The sequence below is a fragment of the Sceloporus undulatus genome, chromosome 1 (assembly GCF_019175285.1).
Source record: "Sceloporus undulatus isolate JIND9_A2432 ecotype Alabama chromosome 1, SceUnd_v1.1, whole genome shotgun sequence".
Taxonomy (NCBI): Eukaryota; Metazoa; Chordata; class Lepidosauria; order Squamata; family Phrynosomatidae; genus Sceloporus; species Sceloporus undulatus.
The window spans coordinates 126,588,047-126,612,740 of NC_056522.1; the positions used below are offsets into that span (position 1 = coordinate 126,588,047).

Here is a 24,694-nt window from a genome sequence, read left to right on the forward strand (position 1 = left end):
CATAGTAGACGCTCCATCTTTGGAAGTCTTTAAACAGAGGCCAGATGGGCATCTGTATCCTAAAAGGGAGAGAAGAGCCCAGAAATAGATTAAAGGCCCTTCTTCCATCCCAACTGCCACTGCTCTAGCCTCAGAAGAAGAAAAACAGGCAACACCTGCCAGGCTTAGGCCTGTCCCACTGCCATTTCCTTTTCTTTATATTTCATGTCTTACTTAGACTGTAAACCAGAGTGCAGGGAATTGTTAAATTATTTGTAAGCTGCCCTGAGAGTCTTTTTGGTTGAAGAGCAGAATATAAATACTCTAAATAAACAAATAATCTTTCAGGATTAATCTTTAATAATCTTTAACCACTACACCATGGTGGCTCAAAAAAGCCATTGCAGTTATAGATTGCATCAAGTATAGTGTAAAGATTAAGGAAATAATAGTACCATTCTCTTCAGTCTCGTGCACCACTGTTTAAAGATATTGTCATCTCCAGGGGAGGATGACAGAGATAGTGAATGGTTGGGAAACCGAGCCATATGAGGAACAGTGGAGTGATTTGCATGTTTAGCCTGGTGAAGAAATGTTTGAATGGTAAAATAGCCATCTTCAAGTATCTGTCACAGGGATAATGGAAAAAGCTTATTTTCTGCTGTTCCGCAAAGTAGGACTAAACCAGTGGATTCAAATTGCAAGAAAAGAAATTCTAACCAAACATTAGGAAGAACTTCTTGATATCTCAACAACAGAACAGAGTATCTTGGACCAGTGATAGACTCACTCACAGGAGGCTGGATTCAGCATTGGTTGGATGTCCATCTATCAAAAATGCTTATCTGTGGATCCATTTGACTGGGTTGGACTGTGATGACCTTTTGGATTCCTACCAGCTTTAAAATTCAATAATTTTGCCCAGCTGAAGAGTCATTGTTCCTACTATATCTTGTGTAGAAAGCACACAGACCAATCTGCTAACCTAAAAAGGGATAAACAACCATGTGGCAAATACTCATCAAGAATCCTTTACTACCCTGTTGACCCTCACATAAAAACAGCATCAGTGTGACACAGATGTGTATGCCTTTCCCTCCTTATTTTAACTTGGGGAGGAAGCAAAGTTGGAAGGCGTGTTGATTGGAGTTTTCTGGATACATACTGAGGCTACTTTTTCTGCGAGCTGTAACCACAATTAGATTGCCACATTTTATAGATGTTTGTGATAACACAAGGCACAAGTTAGTATAGGTTTTTTTCTATATACATTTATTGAATAGCAATTACATACATAAATACATATATGGTATTGAAACCATGGGTTCCAACAACACAAATAATGTATTCGATGGCTTTTTCTTAAAAAGCATTGCCTACATCAGCAGCTTGGAACCTCCTTTGTCCCATCAGATCTGCATCTGGTAAAGGATCAGCATTTCTGGGTAAGCTATGTTCTCTCTTCACTCTTTCACAATTGGTTTTTACAAATCTCAGTAGGTTAACAACAGCAGCTGGTGTCATTCCAGGGATGCGACTCACAGCCCCAATCTAGGAAGAATAAATATGAAGGCAAGAATTAGAACTCATTTTCATTGCTTTCACCATCTTCTCCGGCCCTGTAGTCATGTTTAAGTGAGAAAAGGAAACCATTAACAGTGGAAGCATTTCAGTCATTCTTGCATATAATTTACTCTATGGCAATAAACAGGATAAAAAAATGGATTGCTGGTTGGAGCTTATGAATAAAAAATCATTGTACCACACCATTCAAATGGTGTACATCTGAGAGCTAACTTAATCCTGGCATTTCCAGCAAGAACAAATGTGGATATGGTTTATTTGGCTTCCAAACCACCATGAAAATGAAAGCTCAAACTACATATACCACATCCATGCTTTTTCCTCTTTTATGTATTTAGCAATTCCAGGAAGAGACACACATTTAGGCATCTAATTGTCACTCTGTATTCAGATGTCAGCAATACAAGGTTTTCAGGTGTGCTAGATCATGTCTGCACATGTCTAATATATCATCCATTACTTCATAACATCTCACAGCACTTGTTGAATGCTCTAATCATCTGGATTCCTTATAAGTCCAGGAGTACGACTGTCTCCGTATCTCAGGTGAGAGGAGGGGCTCAGCTGAGAGAGTAGATTGCTTGAAGTTACCTAGCAAGTTCACTAGAATCAGGACTGTCCTGATTTGTGTCCCAGTTTTTAGCCTTTATGCTAAGCCTTGTAGCTCCTCTTAGCCACAGAGAATTGTGTAAGACAACCTTTCTCAACCTTTTAACCCTAGAGGAACCATTGAAACAATGTTCATGTCTCAAGGATACCCTGCATAAAAGTATATTATATTTACCACTAAAAAAAAAGTACCATTCCCAGAATTCCCAGCATGGAGCCATGGCAGAAACCTTTTTTTTTTCCCCCTCAATCACAATCCCTTGCTGAACCCCTAGCGACAACTTATGGAATCCTAGTTGAGAAACCCTGATATAAGCAGTCATGCCTTTTCTTGTCCAAGTATAAAAAAGTATACAGAAGAATTGAACCAAGACATTTTAGATTATGACATTCACAGTCATTGTGGATAGACCTTCTGGAAGTTCAAATTTAAACATCTGAAAGGCCCAAAGATCCCTGTCCCGTTATACATTTTATAACACTAGTCAAAACAGAATGTCAGATAGCATAACAGGTGAAATCAGAGTAGAAAAATCTGGCAGGTCACCACAATTACAGCATTGTCCTACATGTATCTGCAGCTTAATACCCTAAAGGCTGATCCACTCTGATCTTGGAAGCTAAGCAGGGTCTAAACTGGTTAGTACTTTGATGGGAGGCCACCAACTAATACCAGGTGCTGTAAGCAATATTTCACAGGAAGGAACTAGCAAAGCCAATAAAATTTGTGGGGTCACCATAAGCTGACAGGCAACTTAAAGGACCATACACACAGACACCTATGTGTATCTACTTGGGAGTAAGTGCCAATGAATTCAATAAGAGTTATTCCCAGGTAAATATGGTAACAGAACTACAGTGTAAATCTACCTAATGTGGATAAATTTCCCTTGATGTTTTCATTTCCAGAATTTAAATAAAAAGACTCACTGACGGAATCCTGTCATTTGTTAAATGCTCTCTTTGCTTTTTGGTTCAGAATGGAAATTCTTTTAACTTTTTATGCTGCCTCTAACAAAAGGGTAGATTGAAGACTGGTGTACAAATCAAAACTGGCAACACAGTTGTCCCCCTTTCTCCAAGTATTACAGTGTTTCTTCCATTCTGACTTCAGTGCATTTGGAAATGACTAAATGCTTTCAAACCACCCCTAAAACCCATAAAAAATACAGCATCTATTAAACATTCTGCCCCCTTGAAAACTAGTACATACTGTCTGTGGACGGTGGGAATCCAATTTCTCTCGTATTTCCCGGGATAGTGATGCATTGATGGCAAAATAATCCAGATCCTCTGGCAGTTGGAGAGCCTCATCTCGACGCACTTCTTCTATTTCTAACCTCTGATTGGACACATGCCTTTCGTACATAGCTTGCAATGAAAGAAGACAACCGCAGAATAACCAAACAAAATAAGAATGGTATTTATAAACAGTGCAGTCCTAAGCAAGTTAACTCAGATGTAGGTCCACTGTGTTAGAACATCTTAATTCATTAGTAGGTGGGTTTAGAATTGTACACTATCCTGAACTACCCCTACACCATGGTATCTTTCCAGAGCAAACAAATTAAGCAAACAGATGGAGCATGGTTTCCACAGATATCCAGAGTATGCCATGGAACTGGAGCTAATTGCCAACTAAACAAGACCTATTACAAGAATACCTCCTTTCCTGTAACACAAGGGTGGAGAAAGTATAGGCTATAGGGCTGTTATGTGCCCACAAATTTCATTTTTATGGCCTCTGGGGCCCAAAGTCCCAAATCTTTTAAAGGCTTTATTTGGTGCAATTTTTCATCGGAAAACTGGCTAAAAAACCTTCCAGATTGTCCACATATTTCCCACAGTACATTCCTACACTCATACATATGCCTATCTACTCACCTTGGCTTTAGACAACATTCTTTCCTGGCCTTGTAATCATAGTTAAAATTGAACTTGTCACCTCATCTTTATACTCACAAGCTACTGCATTTCTATGGACATTTTGACACAAAGCCTGCTTATATAGGTTTGTCCCTGGACTTTCCACTCTGCCCCATGTGTCTAAGGAAGTAGACTCAAATCTACAAAAACTCATGTTACTAACTGCTCTCTTTCAATTAGTTTCAAAGGTGCTACAAGATTCCTTTGCACACATACAGCATTTGGCAGTTAAGGCCTTCCCAACTGTTGAAAATGGCACAGAGGTCCAAAAATGAGACAAAATACCATTTGGAAATGATGTAACTTCCAATGTGTTTGAATGGGACAGTGTGCCCCACAAGGAGGTTATGGGAATAAAACAAAATACTTTATTTAAAAATAATTGTAATTTTTTATTTATATTTTAAAAATTAAATTTTATTTTTTTTACATTGAAAATTGAAAAATAAAATTGAAAATAAAACAAAAACCTGCCCATCCCTGTTGTAATTCCATTATTTAGTGGTTTCCTAGCTACTATACAGGTTTCTTTTCTAAAAGAGTGAAATGCCTCTTCCAAGATGTACTTACTAGCAATAAGAGCTTTATGCTAAAAGATGATGGCATTTTTGCGCGCACACACACACACACACCATTTTGCATTTGGCCTCATTTGCCCACTGAATGTGGCCTCCAATAAGTTCTATGGAACTGATTTTGCACTTTAAGTTGAAAGAGGTTTGTCACTTGTCAACCTACAAGTTTAGTTTGCTGGTGATCTGTACCTTCTATTTTCAGCCTCTCTGCCAGTTGTCTGCATTCAGCAAACTTTTTCAGGGGTTCTGGGACAGCTCTTGCCAAGACCTCCATGTTGACCTCTTGATACTGAAGAATGTCTAGAGCACTGAGCAAACAAAAATGAAGAGCTATGTGTTTGTCATAGAAAGGTGGGAAGCAAAAATGACAGAGTCAACATATCCAAGTTAATACCCATTCCCACAGAATTTCAGGATATTTACAGGTCTAAAGCCTTCGCACATGAATTCAAGCCATGGTGCCACCACCTAGGAATCTTATCCATGTTGTAGGTTCATGCACAAAATAATATGACTGTCTTAGCTAAAGCAGCTAACAAGAGCAAAGCTTAGAAAATTTATTTTTTGAATGAAGTGCAATAAATATGATGAAAGAGCTCCAGCTAATCTAAGAGCACTTCCATAGGCTTCAATTTTGAATCTGCAATCAAGGCCTTGCCTGCACTGGCCAATGGTAGGTGTGAGGTGTGCATGGCTGCTAATTTGGCCGTATGGGCTTGTCATCAACGGACGCTTAAATCCACAGGTGGCAAGGCTGCAGATATCATGAGTCCGCTGTATATTATTATTACTTTGTATTAAAGATGTTATATCCCATTCTGGTGCTGAACATGCCAAAAGTTGACTGGACTATTCACACCAGAACCTGGGTTTGGGCTGTGTGTCATCTGAACATGATGCCACCAGAAGAGGAGAAGAGAGACCTATTTCTCTTGCTTTTCAGATCATCTGAGTGTACGCAAAACTACACAAAACTGACATAGAGCTCCTCAAACAGCCTTTTTTTCACACAAGGGATTTTCAAAACCATTTTAATGTTTTTAGCTGGGGAAAAAATGACTTTGACAAAAAAATGGGTGTGTGAGATTTGTGAAGATCCCAAGGGCTTATGATTCCCACCTGCCCCAGAAAGATAAAAGAACTTCCTATACCTGAGGGGTGAACTACGTTGAGTACTTATGGTAGCCTCTGGAACAAGATAGGCCCATTTCGTGGAGCTGAACTGAACAGACCTCAGGGCTTCCATGCCTTCTTCTAACATTGCTTTCATATAAGATGCTTGTTCATACCGCTTTTGGGACACACAACCAGCTTCATTATAACCTGAACAGATACGCCCCCCCCCCCAAAAAAAAAAAGAAGTGTAAAAGAAGTCGTCTTGGAAATTACTTTTTCAAACTATTGTCCACAGAATACCTCAACATGGCCAGGGGAACAGACAGGAGAAGGAAAATAAGAGTTCTGTGTATGAAAAAGGTAGATGGTAGAATGGAGTACCTCTGAAAGTGAGCCTGCTGTCAGCATTATCTGGGCGCAGGGACATCCGGAACTCCACACGGCTTGTGAACATCCGGTAGGGCTCATTGGTGCCAAGAGTGGTGAGATCATCTATCAAAACTCCAATGTAACCTTCAGTTCGGCTAACAACAAAGGGAGGGTTCCCTTTGACCCGTAGGCCTGCATTGATGCCAGCAATGACACCCTGTACAAGAGGGCAAAATGGTTACAAGATAGACAAGGAAGCCAGCCTATGTACAGAAGACCCACAATCTTGACCTGCTCAAGCTATGGAGCACCTCTGTGTCCACCAGGATGGGGAGGGAGAGTAGACTGTTGAAGCGCCAGATTCTAGGGCATGGTACTGGATTCTGCACTTTAAACAAATTTCAATAGCACTGTTAAACACCACGCAGAACTGGAAAATGATGCTGCCCACAGGACTCTTATTTCCCTTCAATAACTAGATGGCTTCTGAGCAGTTCTCCAAGACAGTATAGAGGCAGTTTATGAGCAAAGCTTAGAAGTTTGGTAGTAAATATGCTCACAAGTACTACATGGTATTTTTACTGCTTAACTTAGAAGTACAGGTCCACATTATCTCTACTGCAATACACAACGGGATGCAAGACATTTTCTGGAATCTTGTCAGGGAGTTATGACAGCATGACATCTGGTTATGCTTGTACTATTTATAGACTAGACCATGTAGCTATATAATACCCCATTATCTAAGGGTTCCCTGTTCCTCTGCAGAGTAATGACATGTCCCCAGCTCCATGACAGTAACAACTACCAATCCTTCTGCTGCTATTGCCTCTGTCTGTCTGTGCCAGCACTGAGCAGGGTTGGCCTTGATATTTAAGTAAGTCCTCTGTTGGCTGTTCATTTGCATGTTTTGCAAAATAAATTTAAAAAACAACAACAACCAAACAGCCCTCTTTCGCCATTAACCTTCACAGTCAGCAATGTTGATGAGGCTGTTAGAAAATTTCTGACAATGATCTGACAACAAGACAGCTAATGCCAAAGGTCAGGGGAGGCAGAAAGGTTTTCAGTTTAATTGTTGGAAATGTTATATATTACATTCTTTCCCTTTTTAGATAGAATGAGATAGAGGGAAGGCCTTGTCTATCTATACATGTGACTGCTATCACTCAATCTTGGAGGCTGGTTAACACTCTCAGATTCTAGACAGTCTCCTCTCAGTCTAAAATGGAGTAACTGTCTCCTCTAAGTAAGGTTAACAGTTTCTTCCTGCTATATCCAAACCATCACCAATTAGGATAGGATTTAATTTGTTATGTATTTATTTATTAAAGTCATTATTATTTGTTTTTAAACTACCAACTGTATGTTTGTTGTTTCTGCGAGTAAGTCTTCATTCTTTAGAAAGACAGATTTAAAATAAAAGTCTGACCTACACTGTTGCTGTTTTGCTGATGAAAGTTGAACTCTTAACAAGTTTAACTTTCATACCTGCATATGTTTGTTTCCCTTTAAAAGGGTTAACACCCTGGCTCTGGTGCCACAACAAACTACAGTTCCCGGAATTCCATCGCATGGAGCCATGGCAATTAAAGTGGTTGTTTGCAGTGCGGATACATCCTTAGATATATTGGTTTGGATGCCTGCTGGTTCTCATACCTCATGTAATCTAGACCAGCAAAGCCTTGTTGTGGCTCTTCAACAAAAGCTTTCTTACCTGCCTCGCTCCCTCTTTAACATGTTTAACACAGGTCATATAAGGACAGTTACAAGAACATCTCCTTCATCCTCCATTCCTGTTACTTCTTTCACTCTCTGTCTAGCTTGTATTGATTCTTGACCTCTCCACCCCACCTCCCCCCATGTTGGAGCAGCAGTACTAATTTATTCTGAGCTTTTTGAGGTTTCCTTTTCTTGAGGACAGGATCAAAATTCAAAATGACCTTAATAGATTAGAAAGCTGGGCCAAAGCTAACAAAATGAATTTCAACACAGAGAAATGTAAGATACTGAACTTAGGGCGGAAAAATGAAATGAACAGATATAGGATGGGTGACACCTGGCTGAACAAGACTACATGTAAAAATGATCTGGGAGTCCAAGTAGACCACAAATTGAACATGAGTCACCAGTGTGATGCAGCAGCTAACAAGGCCAATGCGATTTTAGGCTGCATCAATAGAAGTATAGTGTCTAGATCAAGGGAAGTAACAGTGCCACTCTATTCTGCTTTGGTCAGGCCCCACCTGGAATATTGTGTCCAGTTCTGGGCACCACAATTTAAAAAGGATGTTGAGAAATTGGAGCGTGTCCAAAGGAGGGCGACTAAAATGGTGAAGGGTCTGGAAACCAGACCCTATGAGGAACGACTTAGGGAGCTGGGGATGTTTAGCCTGGAACAGAGAAGGTTAAGAGGTGATGTGATAGCCCTTTTTAAATACTTGAAGGGATGTCATATTGAGGAGGGAGCTAACTTGTTTTCTGCTGCTCCAGAGACTGGGACCCAGAGCAATGGATGCAAGCTACAGGAAAAGAGATCCCATCTCAACATTAATAGGAACTTCCTGACAGTAAGGGCTATTCGACAGTGGAACTAACTCCCTCGGAGTGTAGTGGAGTCACCTTCCTTAGAGGTCTTTAAACAGAGGCTGTTGGGAATGCTTTGACTGAGATTCCCTGCATGGCAGGGGTTTGGACTGGATGGTCCTTGCAGTCACTTCCAACTCTATGATTCTATTATTCCCCCCCTCACCCTTTTTCTTCTAGGACAGGTCTTCAGTAGTTCACCTTACAGTACTTCATTTAAAAAAATTCTCCAAAACCTTTTGCCTCATCTCTACTACTGCAACCAAATCAAAAGTTCCCAAAGTTAATATTCTTTGCTTAGGTGTATTTTGGTAAAAAATAATACGCTACAGGATTAACAGCAGCAGTTCTGTGGCAGAATGGAGCCAAGGTCACAGCAGGAAGATGTTTCCTTAGCACTACAGTAACTCAGCTCGGCCACTGTACTCCACAACAGCATGAAAAAATAGATTTTGGATTTATACAAGGAGGCATGCCCTGTCCAAATGTCAGGAATCACATTATCAATGTAAATTTACCAGATTTAACAATCATTATCCACTTTTTGTTGCAAACTTTCCACAGTTCGTTCACCTGGGCTGCAGCTTCCTCATAGCCAGTTGTGCCATTTATCTGTCCTGCAAAGAATAGCCGCTGAATGAGATGAGACTCAAGGGAAGCACTCAACTGACGTGGGTCTAGAAAATCATACTGAACTCCATAGCCTAGAACAATGAAAATGGATAAAAGAATTACTAAGGGAAATATCTGCTTCATAGATTCAAATATTACCACCAGAAACAGAACTACAAGGTTACTCAATTCAAAATATTCAGATGATACACTGTGCAGATCTGTTAACATATTTCTTTGATTAGAAACAGAGCAGAACTTGGAAATGTTATCATGGAAGCTAATGTGTTATTCTTACTTTTGCTCAAAATGTAAATCATTACTCATTAATTACTCAAGACTTTACTTCTCAACCCCAAGTATTTCTTTTCTGAAATAAAATCTTAAAATAATAGAAAACCCAAATTCCTCCCCTCCCAAAACCAAAGTTTGAATTGTCATTTATTTGTCAGTTCAAAAATCTAACAAGTACCATGATCCTTGAAGTATATTTAATTAAGCAGCATCTCCTGACCAGACCACTCCCATTCTGCTTTACTGGGCACCAGCTGCTGCAAGCGATGGAGGTCTGTTCTCCTGTTGAACAGAACACAGCATACTGACATTTCCACTCTCTTCCTCCAGCAATCTCTGGTGTGATAATCAGAAGCAGGACCTGCTGCAATTTCTCCTAGCATCAGAGATATCTCACAGAAGGGGTGGGGGGATGGGGAAATGTCAATATGCAGTGCCCCAATCAATAGGAGAATAGTCCTCCATCACTCACCAACACTGCTGCCTAATAATATTTAGGATTTTGGCAACAATCCACAATAATGAATATACAGAGACTACGAATCTGAATCAGTTATAGATGGGTAACTAGGTTATGCATCCATAACTGCAATAGTGAATGCCAGCCAATTATTAGTCATTACATTATTTTTAAAAGTAACATTGCTGTTCACTATCACCAAAGAGTAATGTGTTACAAGTAACATTGTTACACTGCACCATACTTATTTATTTACTGAGAACATTTACATGTCACCTTTCATCTGACTTGGATTATACTGGATGTGCAAGCAGGTGTTTTTTTCAGAGCTTGGATGAAAAGTGTTACATGTTAGTTTACCTCTAAGCTCTCAGGCATACCTGCCTCCACACCCAATATCAATAATCCAAGTCAGATGAAGAATGACATGTAAATGTTCTTGAAAAAGAAAATACATCATACTCTTCCATATGATTAAAGTATTTAAACAGCTTCATGACCAGAGAATTTTCACTGCTTCATGCTACTAACCTGGCTGTACCATTTTTGCTTTTTCCAACCCCCTAATATGGGTGATGAGCTTCTCCTGGATTTCAGATGGCAATGTCACTGATATTCCTTGTGGGTAGATAACATTGGAATCCAGGCCCTCAGGCTCAAGCCAGACCTGATGCACACGATTGGGGAAACGCAGAACTTTGGACTCCAGTGAGGGACAGTACCTAGGAAATAAATAACCAGCCAAATCAGGATACTGACATGTGAACAGTGTAAGAGAAGAGAAACTGAATACTGGTAATGGCCTGGAGCTAGGAATGAAGCCAAGCCAATCCTTCACCACTACTCTCAGACACCAGGTTGGTGTTCGTCCCTAGGGCAAACAATCGCTCTGTAAGGTACTCATGCTGCGAGCATCCTTTCTATACAATTCAGGCTGAGTCAGGGAAGCCCCAGATCTTACAAAATGTCCTCAAGTGTCAAGGGATACACTCAAGGGGAAACCTTTTAAAGCCCTTCATAGCTTGGACCCGAGTTACTTGAGGGAACCCCTCTCCCTACACAATCCTCCCCACACTCTCAGAACACCTGGGAAGAATTTATTAGAATACCATAAGCCCAAGTTAATGTCAACTTCCCATAGACCGTTTATGGCCACAAACTATGGAACAGTCTATTGGAAGAGATCTGTCTTATCACCACCTTAGATGCCTTTAAGAAGGCACTTAAGACGGATCTTTTCCGGCGGGCTTATCCATCCGACCACTTATAGGAGATCTTTATGATAAAATGCTTCACTTCTGGTTATGATGTATGTTTTCTAAATGTTCTAGATGTTTTAGCTATTTTATTGAATTAATAATGTCAGTATTTTATTGATGTACTGTGTTAATTTGTTGATGTAATCCCGCCTCGATCCACAAGGAGAGGAGGGAAAATACAAATACAAATATTATTATTATTATTATTATTATTATTATTATTATTATTATTATTATTTTCCACTCCTTCCCTGACCAGCTACAATATATGAAAAGCCCAATTAAGTATCAGATTTAGTACCAAAGCTTTAATTTATCAGATTCATTTATTCCCTCAGGACTCCAGGGGCAATGGACAGAAGATATGTAGCTGTATTTGCACATACTTTGCCCCGCTAACTTATCTGCTATGCCCTCCTTCTCTTTTATCCCCTTGGTGTATAGAAATTTGTAAGTTGCTTAGGCTCCAACTTATCTTTTTTGTTTATGTTACTCTATAAGTCTCATGTATTTTGACACCACTTGTATAAATAGTGCAAATGAGGTTTACCGTGGTCCTCTTGTTGTCTCTCGGACATGGTTGTTCAGGTGAAGATTATCACGGATGATCTGCTCCACTTTGGGGTTAGTGTAAGTCATATAACAAGAGAGCTGATCTTCTGGCTGAAACAGAATAAAAACCACCTCGATTTATTGTATGAGCTGGATAGCTTTTGTGCATGCTGATCTTCTTAAACTATTGTTGAGATGTCGCTGTTTGCCTAGACCCTTGCTTAATCAGCATTCCCATACCACAAAAGATATGATAGTAGCACACTACATCATTGCATTCCCACAAGTTGTAATTTCTAACAGTATTATTTACTATTCTATAAATGAATGAATTAATATCCCACTATGGGACCTAAAATGGCTTACTATAAAAGTTAAAGCTAAAACAATATATAATATAAAAGTTTAAAAACCATTAAGTAAGCCAATTGAAAATTGATGTTAAAACAGTTAAAAACACAGTTAAAATAGAAGTGAAAGATGGCACATGTCAGAAAAAAAGAAAAGAAAAAGAAAAAAACAACCCAGCCAGTTAAAAACCAAAGGCCAAGTTAAATAACAAGGTTTTAGCCTCCTCTGAGTTCCATAGATAAGGAGCAACCATTAAGAAGGCTTTCTCTCGCTTCCTCACCAGATGAGCCTGGGAGTATGGTAGGACAGAGAAAGCCTTTCCTTGAAGAATGTTCAGCCTTAGGCTGGCTTATTTGGGGTGATACAGTCTTAAACAATGTAGTACTGTAAGAATGCAGAGAAACAGAGGCACTTGCTTCGACCCAGATTTAGTCATGTGCAACCAGGAGGACAGAAGGGGAATCCCCTGCCCTTCCCACCCATGTCCCACACACACCACCACCTGGCTGAAATTGCTGCAGATGGGCTGTAGGGTCTCTGCTGAGTGTGGTGAACTATTCTGCAAAGGAGAGAGGGATCTCTGACAACTGGGCAGAGGCAACATTTGTGAGAATGGAACCCTTCTATCAATGGACTGTAGATCTTGGATCCAACAACTGAGCAGAAGTATATTAGGTCAATCCTAAATGAATCTGCTAGGAAGAAATCTAAAAGCATTTCAATGCAATTTACTTCTATGCAAGCAAATTTGAGATGGCATGATTTAGTAATTTATCTATTTGATTTATCAATCACTAAGATCTAAATGTTCTTAACACTCCTGAGCCCTGTTAGGTGCTTTGGTCACTCTAGAAAATAATACTACTGTTCTAAATTTATTGTGGAGAATTTTTAAAACAGCAGTGATACTTCTAAAAAAAAGTCTACTTTTGTTTTAATAATCTTCCAAGTAATTGTGGAACCCACTGGCCTTTCATGACAGCAGCCTAAAGTCATCCTTACAAGAAAATAAAGTGCAAAGAGGTGGCTGTAAAAATCACAGGGCAGGTATTTCAGAAAGAGGCAGCTAGTGAATGGAGGAAATAGCATTCTTTGTACATACCAGCACAATGTTTTAGGAGTAAGAGTTGTGAGTCATGATGATATGCACCCACCTCTCCTACTCTGGTGCCCTCCAGATGTAGACTACAATGCCCATCTTTATCAACTATGGTCAAAGGCTGTGCTAGGTGGCTTGACTGCAGGTGGTATGGGTAAACACCTGCAGGTGAAACACATATTTGAAAATCTCCTCCTCATGTGCTGAACTGCTAGAATGTTCATAGTGACAGAGGGAGGGAGGGACTCTCACATAAAGTGCATCAACTGCATACGTTAGAGCTGTATCCCACCTTAATCCACACAGCTTCATTAAGGAAGCTGAATGGCACAGGAGATTGGTCAGCTGCTTGTTGCTCCAGAACACTGAAGTCAATGGAATCTTTTACCAGTCGGGGTGGAGTTCCCGTCTTTAACCTTCCAATGGTAAATCCAAGCTTCTCCAGAGTTTGAGCAAGGCCAATGGATGGTTGGTCTCCCATTCGCCCAGCAGGATACATTTCTAGTCCAATTAGGATCATCCCCCTCAAAAATGTTCCTGTGGTCAGAATAACACTCCCAGCATGCACTCGCCTTCCATCTTCTGAAGAGAAATCATAAAGTAAAACATCAGCTTCTTGTCTAATTACAGAGAAAGTGGCATCTTCTTGTTTTGTGCTCTAAAGGAAGAGGAAACATATAGGCTATTCTACAGATTTTGAATAAAAGACAAGGAAAGGAACATAATTTTTTCTACATAATATCACACAAAGCCCAAAAGAATTTGATATCACTGTTCAGAGTCAGCATCTTGCATTTCATTTTCATTTATCTTTTGTTTAAAGAGAGAAAAACAGAAGTGAACTTGCAAACTCTACTCTGTTTGAACATATGATTTTATTGTTTGTTCAAATCTGCTTGGTTTTTGAAATGTGAATACTAAAATGCTGAACTAAACTATACACTCCAGAACAACAGAACATCTTGCACAGTGAAGGCATATAACATTTCAAGTCAGTCGTTTTCTTCTACAGGATTCCTAGTGGGACCCCACCCATATTCTAGAAATTTCAACCTTCAGGTTAGTGTAGAATCATTCTCATTCTGACGTATTGAAGCCACACATATTTTTCCAATTCCCTGAATGCCCTATCTCAAACAAGCAAATTGGAACTCACTGCTTTCTGGTTCAACCAACATATTGAACTTTTTTTCTAGAAGTGGTAAAACTGCAAAGATGCTTAATTTTTGACACCTATTAGAGTATTCAGACAGCTGACCACTCACAGAAACAAACTGGTTTTAACATGAAGAATAATGCTTGGTTTGGGTTAGAAAGACAGGATGGTGATGGTGATGTTACTTCTGATTCTCATGGGACACAATTAAGATGTAGTTTGCTATAACTACTCAGAGGGAGACTGAATAGACCAGTGATGGTGAACCTATGGCACACGTGCCAGACGTGGCACTCAGAGCCTTCTCTGTGGGCACATGTGCCGTCGCTCCAGCACAGAATTTGCCAGTATTTCTTACTAGAAAGCCAGAGGGACATGACACCTTGCAATTAATAAGAGGGTTTTGGGTTGCAGTTTGGGCACTCGGCCTCTAAAAGGTTCACCATCACTGGGCTAGACTAACAAAAGAACAAGGAGGGAAGCATATAAGAGTTTCCTTTCCTGGTACATTGACACATTTAAAAGCATGTAGGCATCTCCTTCAAGTAAGGATCTGGCTCTCAGTGGCTTTATGTGCAATCACATGACTCCATGCAATCCCAGGAGCAGCCCTGTCCCTCAGTACTGACCCAAAATGACTCCACTGACGCAACATTTCCCAGGATGCTCTGGCTCTGGCTCTGTAAGTAGAAGATCTTCCACAGATGCCTCACAAACTGTCAGATGTGGGATTTGGAGAATTTCTTTCTACTAAGAAAGTAAGAATTGTTAAATGAATGCACACACACATTTTCAGAAAAGACTTTTTAAGGCTTAAGCACAGAGGGAAAAAACAAACAAACACCAGATACAATACAGTGTCTCCTTTCCATCAGGGACAGTTGTCTTTGCACTATTAAGTGAAAATTCAATGTCTGATTTATTTTTTTAAAGTATCTGTTCCCTGTCATCAATTCCTTCCTGCCCCAAAGAATTTCCATTTCTACATGACATTATTAAGAGTTAACAATGAAGAAGCTCCTTTAAATATCTGTGTTAATTTGTTTATGGCACTTACTAATTTCAAGTAGTCTATTTTTTTACCATCAACAAACAGCTAGGTTTAGGCTTCAGTGTGAAAGCAAATAAAGATGGCATAAGTGAGATCTAGAATAATGGTTGCCCTATAGATTAATCCTTCTACACTTCCTTCTGCAGCCATTTCACTCCACCTTTGGTTTCCCCTTCCCCCCCCCCCCCAGCAAGTAGTTGGCTGTTGAATATTCTCAATTGCTGGACTGTTTTGCAGGAAGTTGAAGCCCAGTTTAGATTTCTCTCCCTTGGGTTTTTTTTGGGGGGGGGGGGTTGAGAGGGGTATTTCTGAGAGCCAAGCCTATATGAGTGGATTACACTGGCATTGTTGTCAAGTCATTCTTTTGGAATCCCATTAAGATGAACTTTATAAATCTAACGGGGAAAAACAATCACAGCTAGTGGCTGTATCCTTTTGTGTAAGATGTATATATGTAGCTATAGGCAGCAGTAACAGCAGCAACCCAGCCCAACTGTACTCAGACTTTTTAAAAACTGTATTTATATCTCATCTCCCCCTCCTTTCTCACATAATTTTTCTCTTACAGAATTTTCCTTCTCTTCCCAATTTGATCCCTACAGCACTATGAGGAGGGTTCGGGCAAGGAGTCCGAAGTCACAAAGTGAACTCAATGGCAGAGCAACCCGAACCTCAGTCCAACAATTCAATCACATTGACCCAAGGAAGGGGCTTCAAACAAATATTCTAAACCAGTACCCTCAGTAACTTTAAAAGTTCTTGCTGAGAGCCAGTGTGTAGTACTGTTTACTGGATTAGGACAGGGAAGGCCTGGGTTCAGATTCTCACTTGGCCATGAAGTTAACTTGGTTCACTATCTTAGTGACTGGCTCGAAGATAAGGTGGTGGAGGGTAAAAATTCTGTGTGATGATAAAAATGGTAAGGAGACGCATGTAAAATTCAACATCAAATTAACTGTGATGAGAACATCTGGTTATATCCCAGATCTGCCACTAGCAAAGAGAAGAGATCCTTCTACGAGAAGCTTCCATGAGAAGCTTCTGAATTAGTGTAGTGATCAGGTTCAATTTTTGCTTCCCCTTACTGTCTCCTATACTATCCCAAATTGTTTTTGAGGGATGGAAGACCCTTTAGAAAAGTGGAGGAAGTGATGTTAGGGCTGCAGAGGGAGGGGCATTTGTTTCTCACACTTACTGTGGACAGGGGTTTCTGAGCAAGGACCCTTTCACATTATGCAAAGATGGCATTATGATTCCACTTTAATTGCCATGGTTTCACCTTACGGAATCCTGGGCCCTGTAGTTTTGAGTCACTAGAGCTCACTAGGCTGAGAATTCTGAATTCCCCTTGGTAAACTGCAAATCCCAAGATTTCATTGAACAGAAGCATGGAATTTAAAAGTAGAATTATAGTACTATAATCATTTAGTGTGACAGGGCCCCAAAACTTAGCTCAAGGAATGTCCAACTTGGAAAAAGCTGTATCTAGCCCTATGTGAACTAAACATCTTAAAACTGTTCATGTAGTGTAAACCTATTTCTTTGTTAGGCTTCATTTCCCTTCCTGTTTACTTTACATTGGATTCTGCATTGTTTTGTGCAAAACCATATGCACTGATTTTTTAATTGTGTACTTATAATTCTATGGCTATTTCTAAGTGCTCCTATAATTATTCTGATACATTGTGACACAGCTGGCATATTATCATATAGAAAAGTGGTGTACAAATAAATGAAGACATCTGATGGGGTTGGTTGTTCCCCACCTGAAAATAAGGAGGTTGTAGCTATAGGCAATAACTGCTTTCTTCCACACTTGTGTGAGCATTTCCTTCTTTCTTCATTTCATCCACATTATATTTATTCAATTTTAAAAAATTAAAATGCATTAAAATGCATTAAATAATAAACATTTCAAAGTCTAAAAAACAAATAGTCCTGCATTGTCTATATAAGGCTAGATGTCCGAACTGATATGAAGACTTTTCTCCCCATGAGATTTTACACAGAGAAGAAAAGAAACTATAAAACTATTTCCTTTTTTAATACTGCATCTTGCAAAATTCTCCCACAAAAGTGCTGAAATGGTCAGTAAGAAAACAGAAGATTGGCTTATTTCAAGGGATGATGAGTCAGGGTTTTTTTTAATGTCATTCAGACTGCATTTCAAATTAATGTACTTCTTGTAAAATGGAGGACACTTTATTTTCTAGAAGACATGGAAGGGTTTTATCAGCAAGCTGCAAAATGTTGCAGTTTTTTTCAGGTAATTATTCTCTAATGATGCAACAAAGATGCGCTCCTTATACAATGGCCCTTAGCATCCACTGGGGTTTGGTTGCAGGACCCCCTGTGGATACCAAAGTCCCATTATATACAATGGTGTAGTAAAATAGTGTCCCTTATATAAAATGGCAAAATCAAGGTTTGCTTTTGGGAATTTTTAAAAAAGAAGAAATTTCAGGCCATGGATGGTTGAATCCATGGTTGCGGAACCCATGAATATGGAAGACGTACTGTAAAAGCAAACATTTAGAAGACTTCATTTCTAAATCATTCACCAAAAGGATTACCCAAACTAATCTGTACAATATCCTTAACAAAAATCATGTACTGTATCTAATAAAAAGCACCAGTTCAAACTGGCTTTGGAATTGCTACTGTACTGAGGTATCAGCGTTTTTAAGTTTAGAAGTGATTTTATGAGAATTGTCAACACTTATTGTTATGAGGTAACAAACAAAATTAAAAACAAAATTCTATCAGTATTATAACTTCTGCAATAACGAAAAGAGAAATAGATGTGTTTTTTTTAAAAAAAGTTATTCTAAAACTGAGCACTACTAAGATAACTGTACTGCCAATATTTTTTCCCGTGAATCAATGTGTGTTCTTAAAATGTTAGCCATTCTAATGTGGCCCACATTCCTTTTAAATCCTTTTGATTATTGTCAGAGCAACTGGTTCCCAAACACCTCCCTCATTCTGAGCCAAAGCACACTTTTGCTGCAGTTACTAAGAGTGATATTAGTTGTAGGTATTCTTTATCCAGTATTTATCCATGTTCTATCCTGTAAACATGTATTACTAGGCACAAAAATTCAGTGCACCATCAAACATACCGTATATACTCAACTATAAGTCAACCTCATGTATAAGTCGAGGGCAAAATCTGGGGCCAAAATTATGGATTTTGCTATGACTCGTGGATAAGTCGAAGATAAAATTTAGGGCATATAGCAAAAGATCTAAAGAATGAAGCAAAGTAAAACAATGGCAAAGAACTTACAAAATTCCAGCAAATATAACTCTTTCTGCTCACTCTTAAGGCTGGATGGATGAGAGAGTAGAGGGGGTCAGTGCTTTCCAGTACAGATTTTACTCTTGCTTTTCACCAGGGGACGGTTCCTTCTTTTAAATAAGAGTTAAGATACAGTATTTACATTGACCCATTAATAAGTCGACTCCAATTTTGGGGGGTCAGTTTTTGACCTAAATTTCTAGACTTATTCATGAGTATATACTGTACAGTATATTATTTACAGATTTTTTCAATCAATAAATACATGGCATATAATCCTTGATTTAATTTTTTGAGGTTTACCAGTATTTGGTTCTGAAATGGCCCAACACCAAATCTTTTTCTCTGTTACTTCCCCGTACCCAAAGTTTACATTCAGGCTTATTAAGCATAGAAGAAGCTGACACCTATTCTATTTAATTGTCTCGGAATTCACTCTGGATATCGAGCCATTTTGTTCATGCATTTACCCAACTATCCTTCTCCTCCCACAAAGATACCTTGTTCTTGCTGTTCTTCTTTGCATTCTCACCTGCATGTTCTCTTTGTAGAGCTTCCTGTCAATCTGAGCTCGGAGGCCCCACACAGCTGGTCCCTTGCCCTTGTTTAATACTTTGTAATGTACTCCAGACTGATCACAAATCCTAGCACAAAGGCCATCTAATGCATCCACTTCTCTCACCAGATGTCCTTTTCCAATTCCACCAAACGAAGGGTTGCATGACATTTCTCCTGGACAAAGAAGTAGGAAAGACATTACATCCTCACCTTTCCCCATCTAATTGCTAGTTAACTCTAATGTTTCAACCTAGGATCAGAAAACACCAGTCATTGTTGCCCTAATTCCACTTGCAATCAAGAACAATATAGTTATCTTAAATCTTGAGATGAAAGGTGTAAGCTAAACTTATTCAAGATTTAGAGACAGTTCACTGGAAATACAGCAGAATCATGTGATGTCATATACTGTAGATTATTCTAATGAAGAATTAGTTTTGATTATTGTAACAAGATGTGTTTTATTGACTGTACAGTGGTGCCTCGGGTTACGAAATTAATTCGTAACGCGGCCGCTTTCGTAACCCGAAAAGCCTTCGTAAGCCGAATTGCCATAGGCGCTAATGGGGAAAAGCCGCGATTCCGTGCGAAAAAGCCGAAAAAAGCACCAAAAGTTTTTTCGTAACCCGAAAAAACATTCGTAACCCGAAACAATAATTCCCTATGGGATTTTTTCGTATCCCGAAAATTTCGTAACCTGGGTATTTCGTATCCCGAGGTACCACTGTACTTGTTAACTGGGCTCAAATTGTCTTTGACTTATGGCAATGCTACAAATGAGAGCTCTCCAAGTTGCCTTCAGGACTTGTATATTCGGGGCTGTGACTTCCTTGAATGAGTCTATCCATCTGGAAATGTGGCCTTCCTCTTTTCCTATTGCCTTTTACCTTACCAAGCATCACTAGTGAGTCATATCTACTTATGATGTGTCCAAATTCTGACAGTCTGTTTAGTCATCCTGGCTTCTAGGAAGAGTTCAGGCTTGATTTGCTCTAAGACCCATCTGTGTTTCTTTCTTGCAGTCCATGGTATTCATAGAACTCTTCTCCAACACATTTCAAATGAACTGATTTCTTCCTTTCTTCATTGTCCAGCTTTCACAACAATATGCAAAAATTGGAAGTAGGATGAAATGGACAATCCTAACTTTAATATTAAATGGGATATCTTGACACTAGGATCTTGTCTAGTTCCTTCATATCTGCCTTTCCAAGTTGTAAGGTGGATCCATACTGCAGAAATAAAGCAATTTGAGAATGCTTTAACTGCCATGGGTCTGTTCTACAGAATCCAGGGATTTGTAGTTTGGTGAGGTACCAGAGCTCTCTGACAGATCAAGCTGAACTATAAATCCCAGGATTCCGTAGGATAAAGCCATGCCAATTAAAAGTGGTGTCAAAATGCTTTATTTCTGCAGTGTTGCAGATCTAGTCTTTTTCTGGTTTCTTAACTGCAGTCTCCATTTTGATCAATGCCTGAACAAACGTATGGAAAATCTTGAACTATTTCAGTGTCTTCATTGTCTTCTTTAAAGTTACGTAAATTATCTCTGGTCATTAATTTTGTTTTCTTAATATTCAACTGTAAACCTGCCTTTATACTTTCTTTCTTGAGTTTCTTCAGTAAGTGTTCTAAGTCTTTGTTATTTTCTGCTAATATTATGGTGTCATCTGCATATCGTAAACTGTTGATGTTTCTTCCTGCAAGTCTAATCCTATTAGACTTTACTGTACTATTATACTATATTATATCGCATTACATTATTATAATATTATGGTATACTATTCTATAGGCAGAGTTTAAGATGAAACCAAGACTCTGATTACTTGTAAATACTTGCATATTTTTTTCTTACGCCTTTTTATATTCTTTTTTGGCACTGTGCCTATAAATGGGAAGTATCCTGACAATACGTGAACTGCTTCAGCTTTAAAAAATTGTTATGAGTATTTGGTGTAGACATCTGATCACATATGGAAGTCCAGAAAGACGGAAACAGTTACCGTAACCTTTTTCAAACTGATTTCTGTACAAAGCCTGACAATATTTCTGTCCTTAAACCACCCTTTACATAACAGTGTGACTATTAGGTCTCTTAGGCAGTCTCACTCATAATACAAACGTTTAAGAAAACGAGTATAGCTAAGATGTTCTTTGTGATGGCAGAATAAAAGGCCCCACCAGCACAGTAAAATTAGTGGTCTGGTGATAAAGTACTTATGCTGGGAGAGGGCAACAGCAGGCAGCAGAGCAGCGGCATAAGGGTGATCTTGCCTATCACATTATGTGCTAACCCATGGCCCTTTGGATGCAGGGCAGGGGGCTGCATTTTGGCATTGCTGGGTAGCCACTGCATCGCTTGGGGAACATACTTCACAAAGAGGCACTGCACACTTCCTCATGGGATGTCTGAAAGGAATTTTTCATTTATGTAGCAGATGGTCAGGTATATATATACTGTATCATGAAATGATATCAACCCAAGGCTGCTGCAATATTATACCCATTTCTCAAGAAATAACCTCCACCAAACTCAGTGAGACTTGACTTACATCTACATGGAAAAAAATAGGATTGCACTGTAACTGGCACATTTCCTGTCAAATGATATGGGGGAAAGCCTGCAGAAAAGGTTAAATAGGGCTTTGCTGACATACAGTCTGTGGCCACCCACAAATTGGATGCCTTAACTTCCTGCAAACTGAGTAAATTGGAGAAGTGTTTTGTTTCTTTAGTTAATACAATAAACCTTGAATAATGAAGAGATTAAGGATTCCATGAGGCTGCAATTATACTGTGGGGTATGTAATATATGTTTTAATAGCATTTGGTATCACTAGGGAATCCTGCGAAATTCAACATGTTTTTCTGTAAAACAGTGTTTAGCTTATGCTACTAGAGCTGTATCTGCACTGCAGAAATAGTCCAGTTTGACCCCACTCTCACTACCATGGCTCAAAGCTATGGGATTTTGGGAATGGTAGTTTGTGGTGGCACCAGAGAAGGCTGAATGTGTCACAAAACTACCGTTTACAGAATTTTATAGCACTGAGACATTAAAGTCCGTTAAAGTCGTGTCCAAATGGATTATTTCTGCAGTACGGACGCAGCCCAAGAGACAAAAACCCTGAAAACATACAGAGCGTGTGCTGTCTTCATTCAACATGCAGGCCTGTCGTATAGCAAATGAGGGAACAGAGTCTTTTCAATCATGTGCCTAGTGAAACTGCAACCTCAGCAGCCCTGCCCAGCGTAACTGTGAGGAACAGTGGGAGCTGCAGTCCAACAGCTTCTGGAGGAAATAGTCCCACTCCACCCAATGTTACAATCCAAATTTTAAGATGTTTTGTAATTTCAATTATAGTACATGGATAGACATTACTAATGGCCCTGCCAGCCACATGTTAAGTATGCTGGGGGGGGGGGGAGCTTTCCTATATATATTTTCTACTTCCAGGTTTGCCAGACGAAGCAGACTCAAACCCATGGTAGCTGATGCCTCAGTAAATTGCAGTCTTGTAGAAACCCTTTTCTACCTAAATACCTTAGAAGCATCAGATCCTGCCTGATCTTGGAAACTGAATATTATCTTATGTGTGTGTGCCTTTGAGTCGCCTGTTGTCCTAGGCAGGGAGATACTATTAATTTCCTAAGAGTTTTCTTAGGCAGTGGATATTCAAATGTGGTTTTGCCAGTTCCCTCCTCTGAAATCTAGGTCGAAAACACACTGTAGAAATAATTCAGTTTGAAATCTTTGAAATAGCTTCAACTGCCCTGGCTTGGTGCTGGGGAATCCTGGGAATTGTAGTTTATTGTGCTACCAAAGCCCTCTGAGAGAGTAGGTTAATGTCTCACAAAACTACAGTCCCCAGAATGCCCTAGCATTGATTCAGGGCAGTCAAAATGCTCTCAGACTGAATTACTTCTGCAGTGTGTTTTGGGCCATGGCCTACAGCACCTAGTATCCCTTCATGGCCTCACATCCAAGTACCAACCAGAAGTGACCTTAACCTTAAAAAAGGCCCTAATTACCCTCAAAGGCCCCAGATTCTGCCTGATCCTGGAAACTAAGAAGGGTCAGCTGTGAGCTCTGATTAGTCCTTGGATGGAAGAGACTGGCAAAACCACCTCTGATTGTTTCTTCCCTAAGAAATTCATGGGGTCACCATAAATTGACAGAGGATTTTAGGCCCTTAAGAAGGTGGGGAGGGGGTAATACATATATGTGTGTGTATACATATGTACACACACATATATATATATTAAAATCCATAAAATGTTGTATTTTTTCTACACAATGTAATGTCTCCTGAAGGGCCTAAATCACCTATAGGTGCCAGATTCCCCTCTGATCTTATGCATGTTAATTAAAATACGTTAATTAATTACCGTATTTTTCTACCAAGTGTGATGTCATCTAAAGGGCCTAAAAACCCTATAGGGCAGTGTCAGATTCCCCTCTGATAAAATACATTAATTAACACTCCCCCCCCCGCACAACATAATGTCTCCTGAACGGCCCAAAATCCCCTATGGGCACCAAGGTTCTGGCCTTGGGAGCTAAGCAGGGTCAGCACTGGTTAGTCCTTGGATGGGAGAGGGGGGGGGCAGTGAAACCCTGCTGTTGCTGCTGCTGCTGCTGCTGAGACTATATCTCCCAGTCAGAGGGGGCAGTCCCTGCTGGCCTAAGCCCCGCCCCTTCCTCCTCACCCAAGGAGGCCCTTCTGTGGGTGACGAGCAGCGTCCTGGCCCCGCCCCTCGCCGCCGCCGCCGCCGCCTCGGTGCCCGCGTGCCCTCCGCCGATGACGACCACCTCATACTCGCCGCCCCCGCTGTCCTCGGCCGCCTCTGGCCTGGCCCCCTGGGACCAGGCCCTGAAGGCCGGGGGCCTCCCCAAGCGGCATCCCAGCTTGCGGCTCAACGACAGCATCGGGCCACCCAGGCGCGAAAGGAACCAGAAGAACGGACTCCTACCACCAGTGCTTTCTGATGGGCGCCGCCATTTTGTGAACGGCCCTGGGCAGTGCGCATGCGCACTAGCCGCAGTGGGAGGGGCGTGTGGGAGGTGGTTTCCTGACGTCACGTGGTTTATGCTCATTTCTGTTATTATTATATTATAAGAATTACGCAGTTTGACGCCCGCGCTGCAGAAATAGTCCACTTTAGCATCACTTTGACTGCCCCGGCTGAATGCTATGGAATTCTGGGTACTGTAGTTTTGTGAGACATTGAGCCTTCTCTGCCAGGGAGCTCTGGT

The 24,694-nt window shown here is 40.1% G+C and overlaps 1 protein-coding gene across 2 annotated transcripts; it reads right to left on the minus strand.

Moving 5' to 3' along the window:
* Positions 1-1,234: 1,234 nt before the first annotated feature.
* On the minus strand, positions 1,235-24,468 carry MTO1 (mitochondrial tRNA translation optimization 1). Of its 2 annotated transcripts, none has more exons than XM_042445544.1 (12): positions 24,148-24,468; positions 19,412-19,611; positions 15,157-15,274; positions 13,664-13,953; positions 11,920-12,032; positions 10,642-10,832; positions 9,318-9,448; positions 6,171-6,375; positions 5,825-5,996; positions 4,863-4,981; positions 3,386-3,543; positions 1,235-1,530 (listed from the first exon to the last, which is right to left on the minus strand). In XM_042445544.1, the coding sequence occupies exons 1-12, from the start codon at positions 24,365-24,367 to the stop codon at positions 1,342-1,344; spliced, it is 2,106 nt and encodes a 701-aa protein (XP_042301478.1). In that variant the 5' UTR covers positions 24,368-24,468; the 3' UTR covers positions 1,235-1,341. The 2 variants fall into 2 exon arrangements, with proteins under 2 accessions (XP_042301478.1, XP_042301479.1); XM_042445545.1 differs by having other exon boundaries at positions 24,412-24,429.
* Between the last annotated feature and the right edge of the window lie 226 nt (positions 24,469-24,694).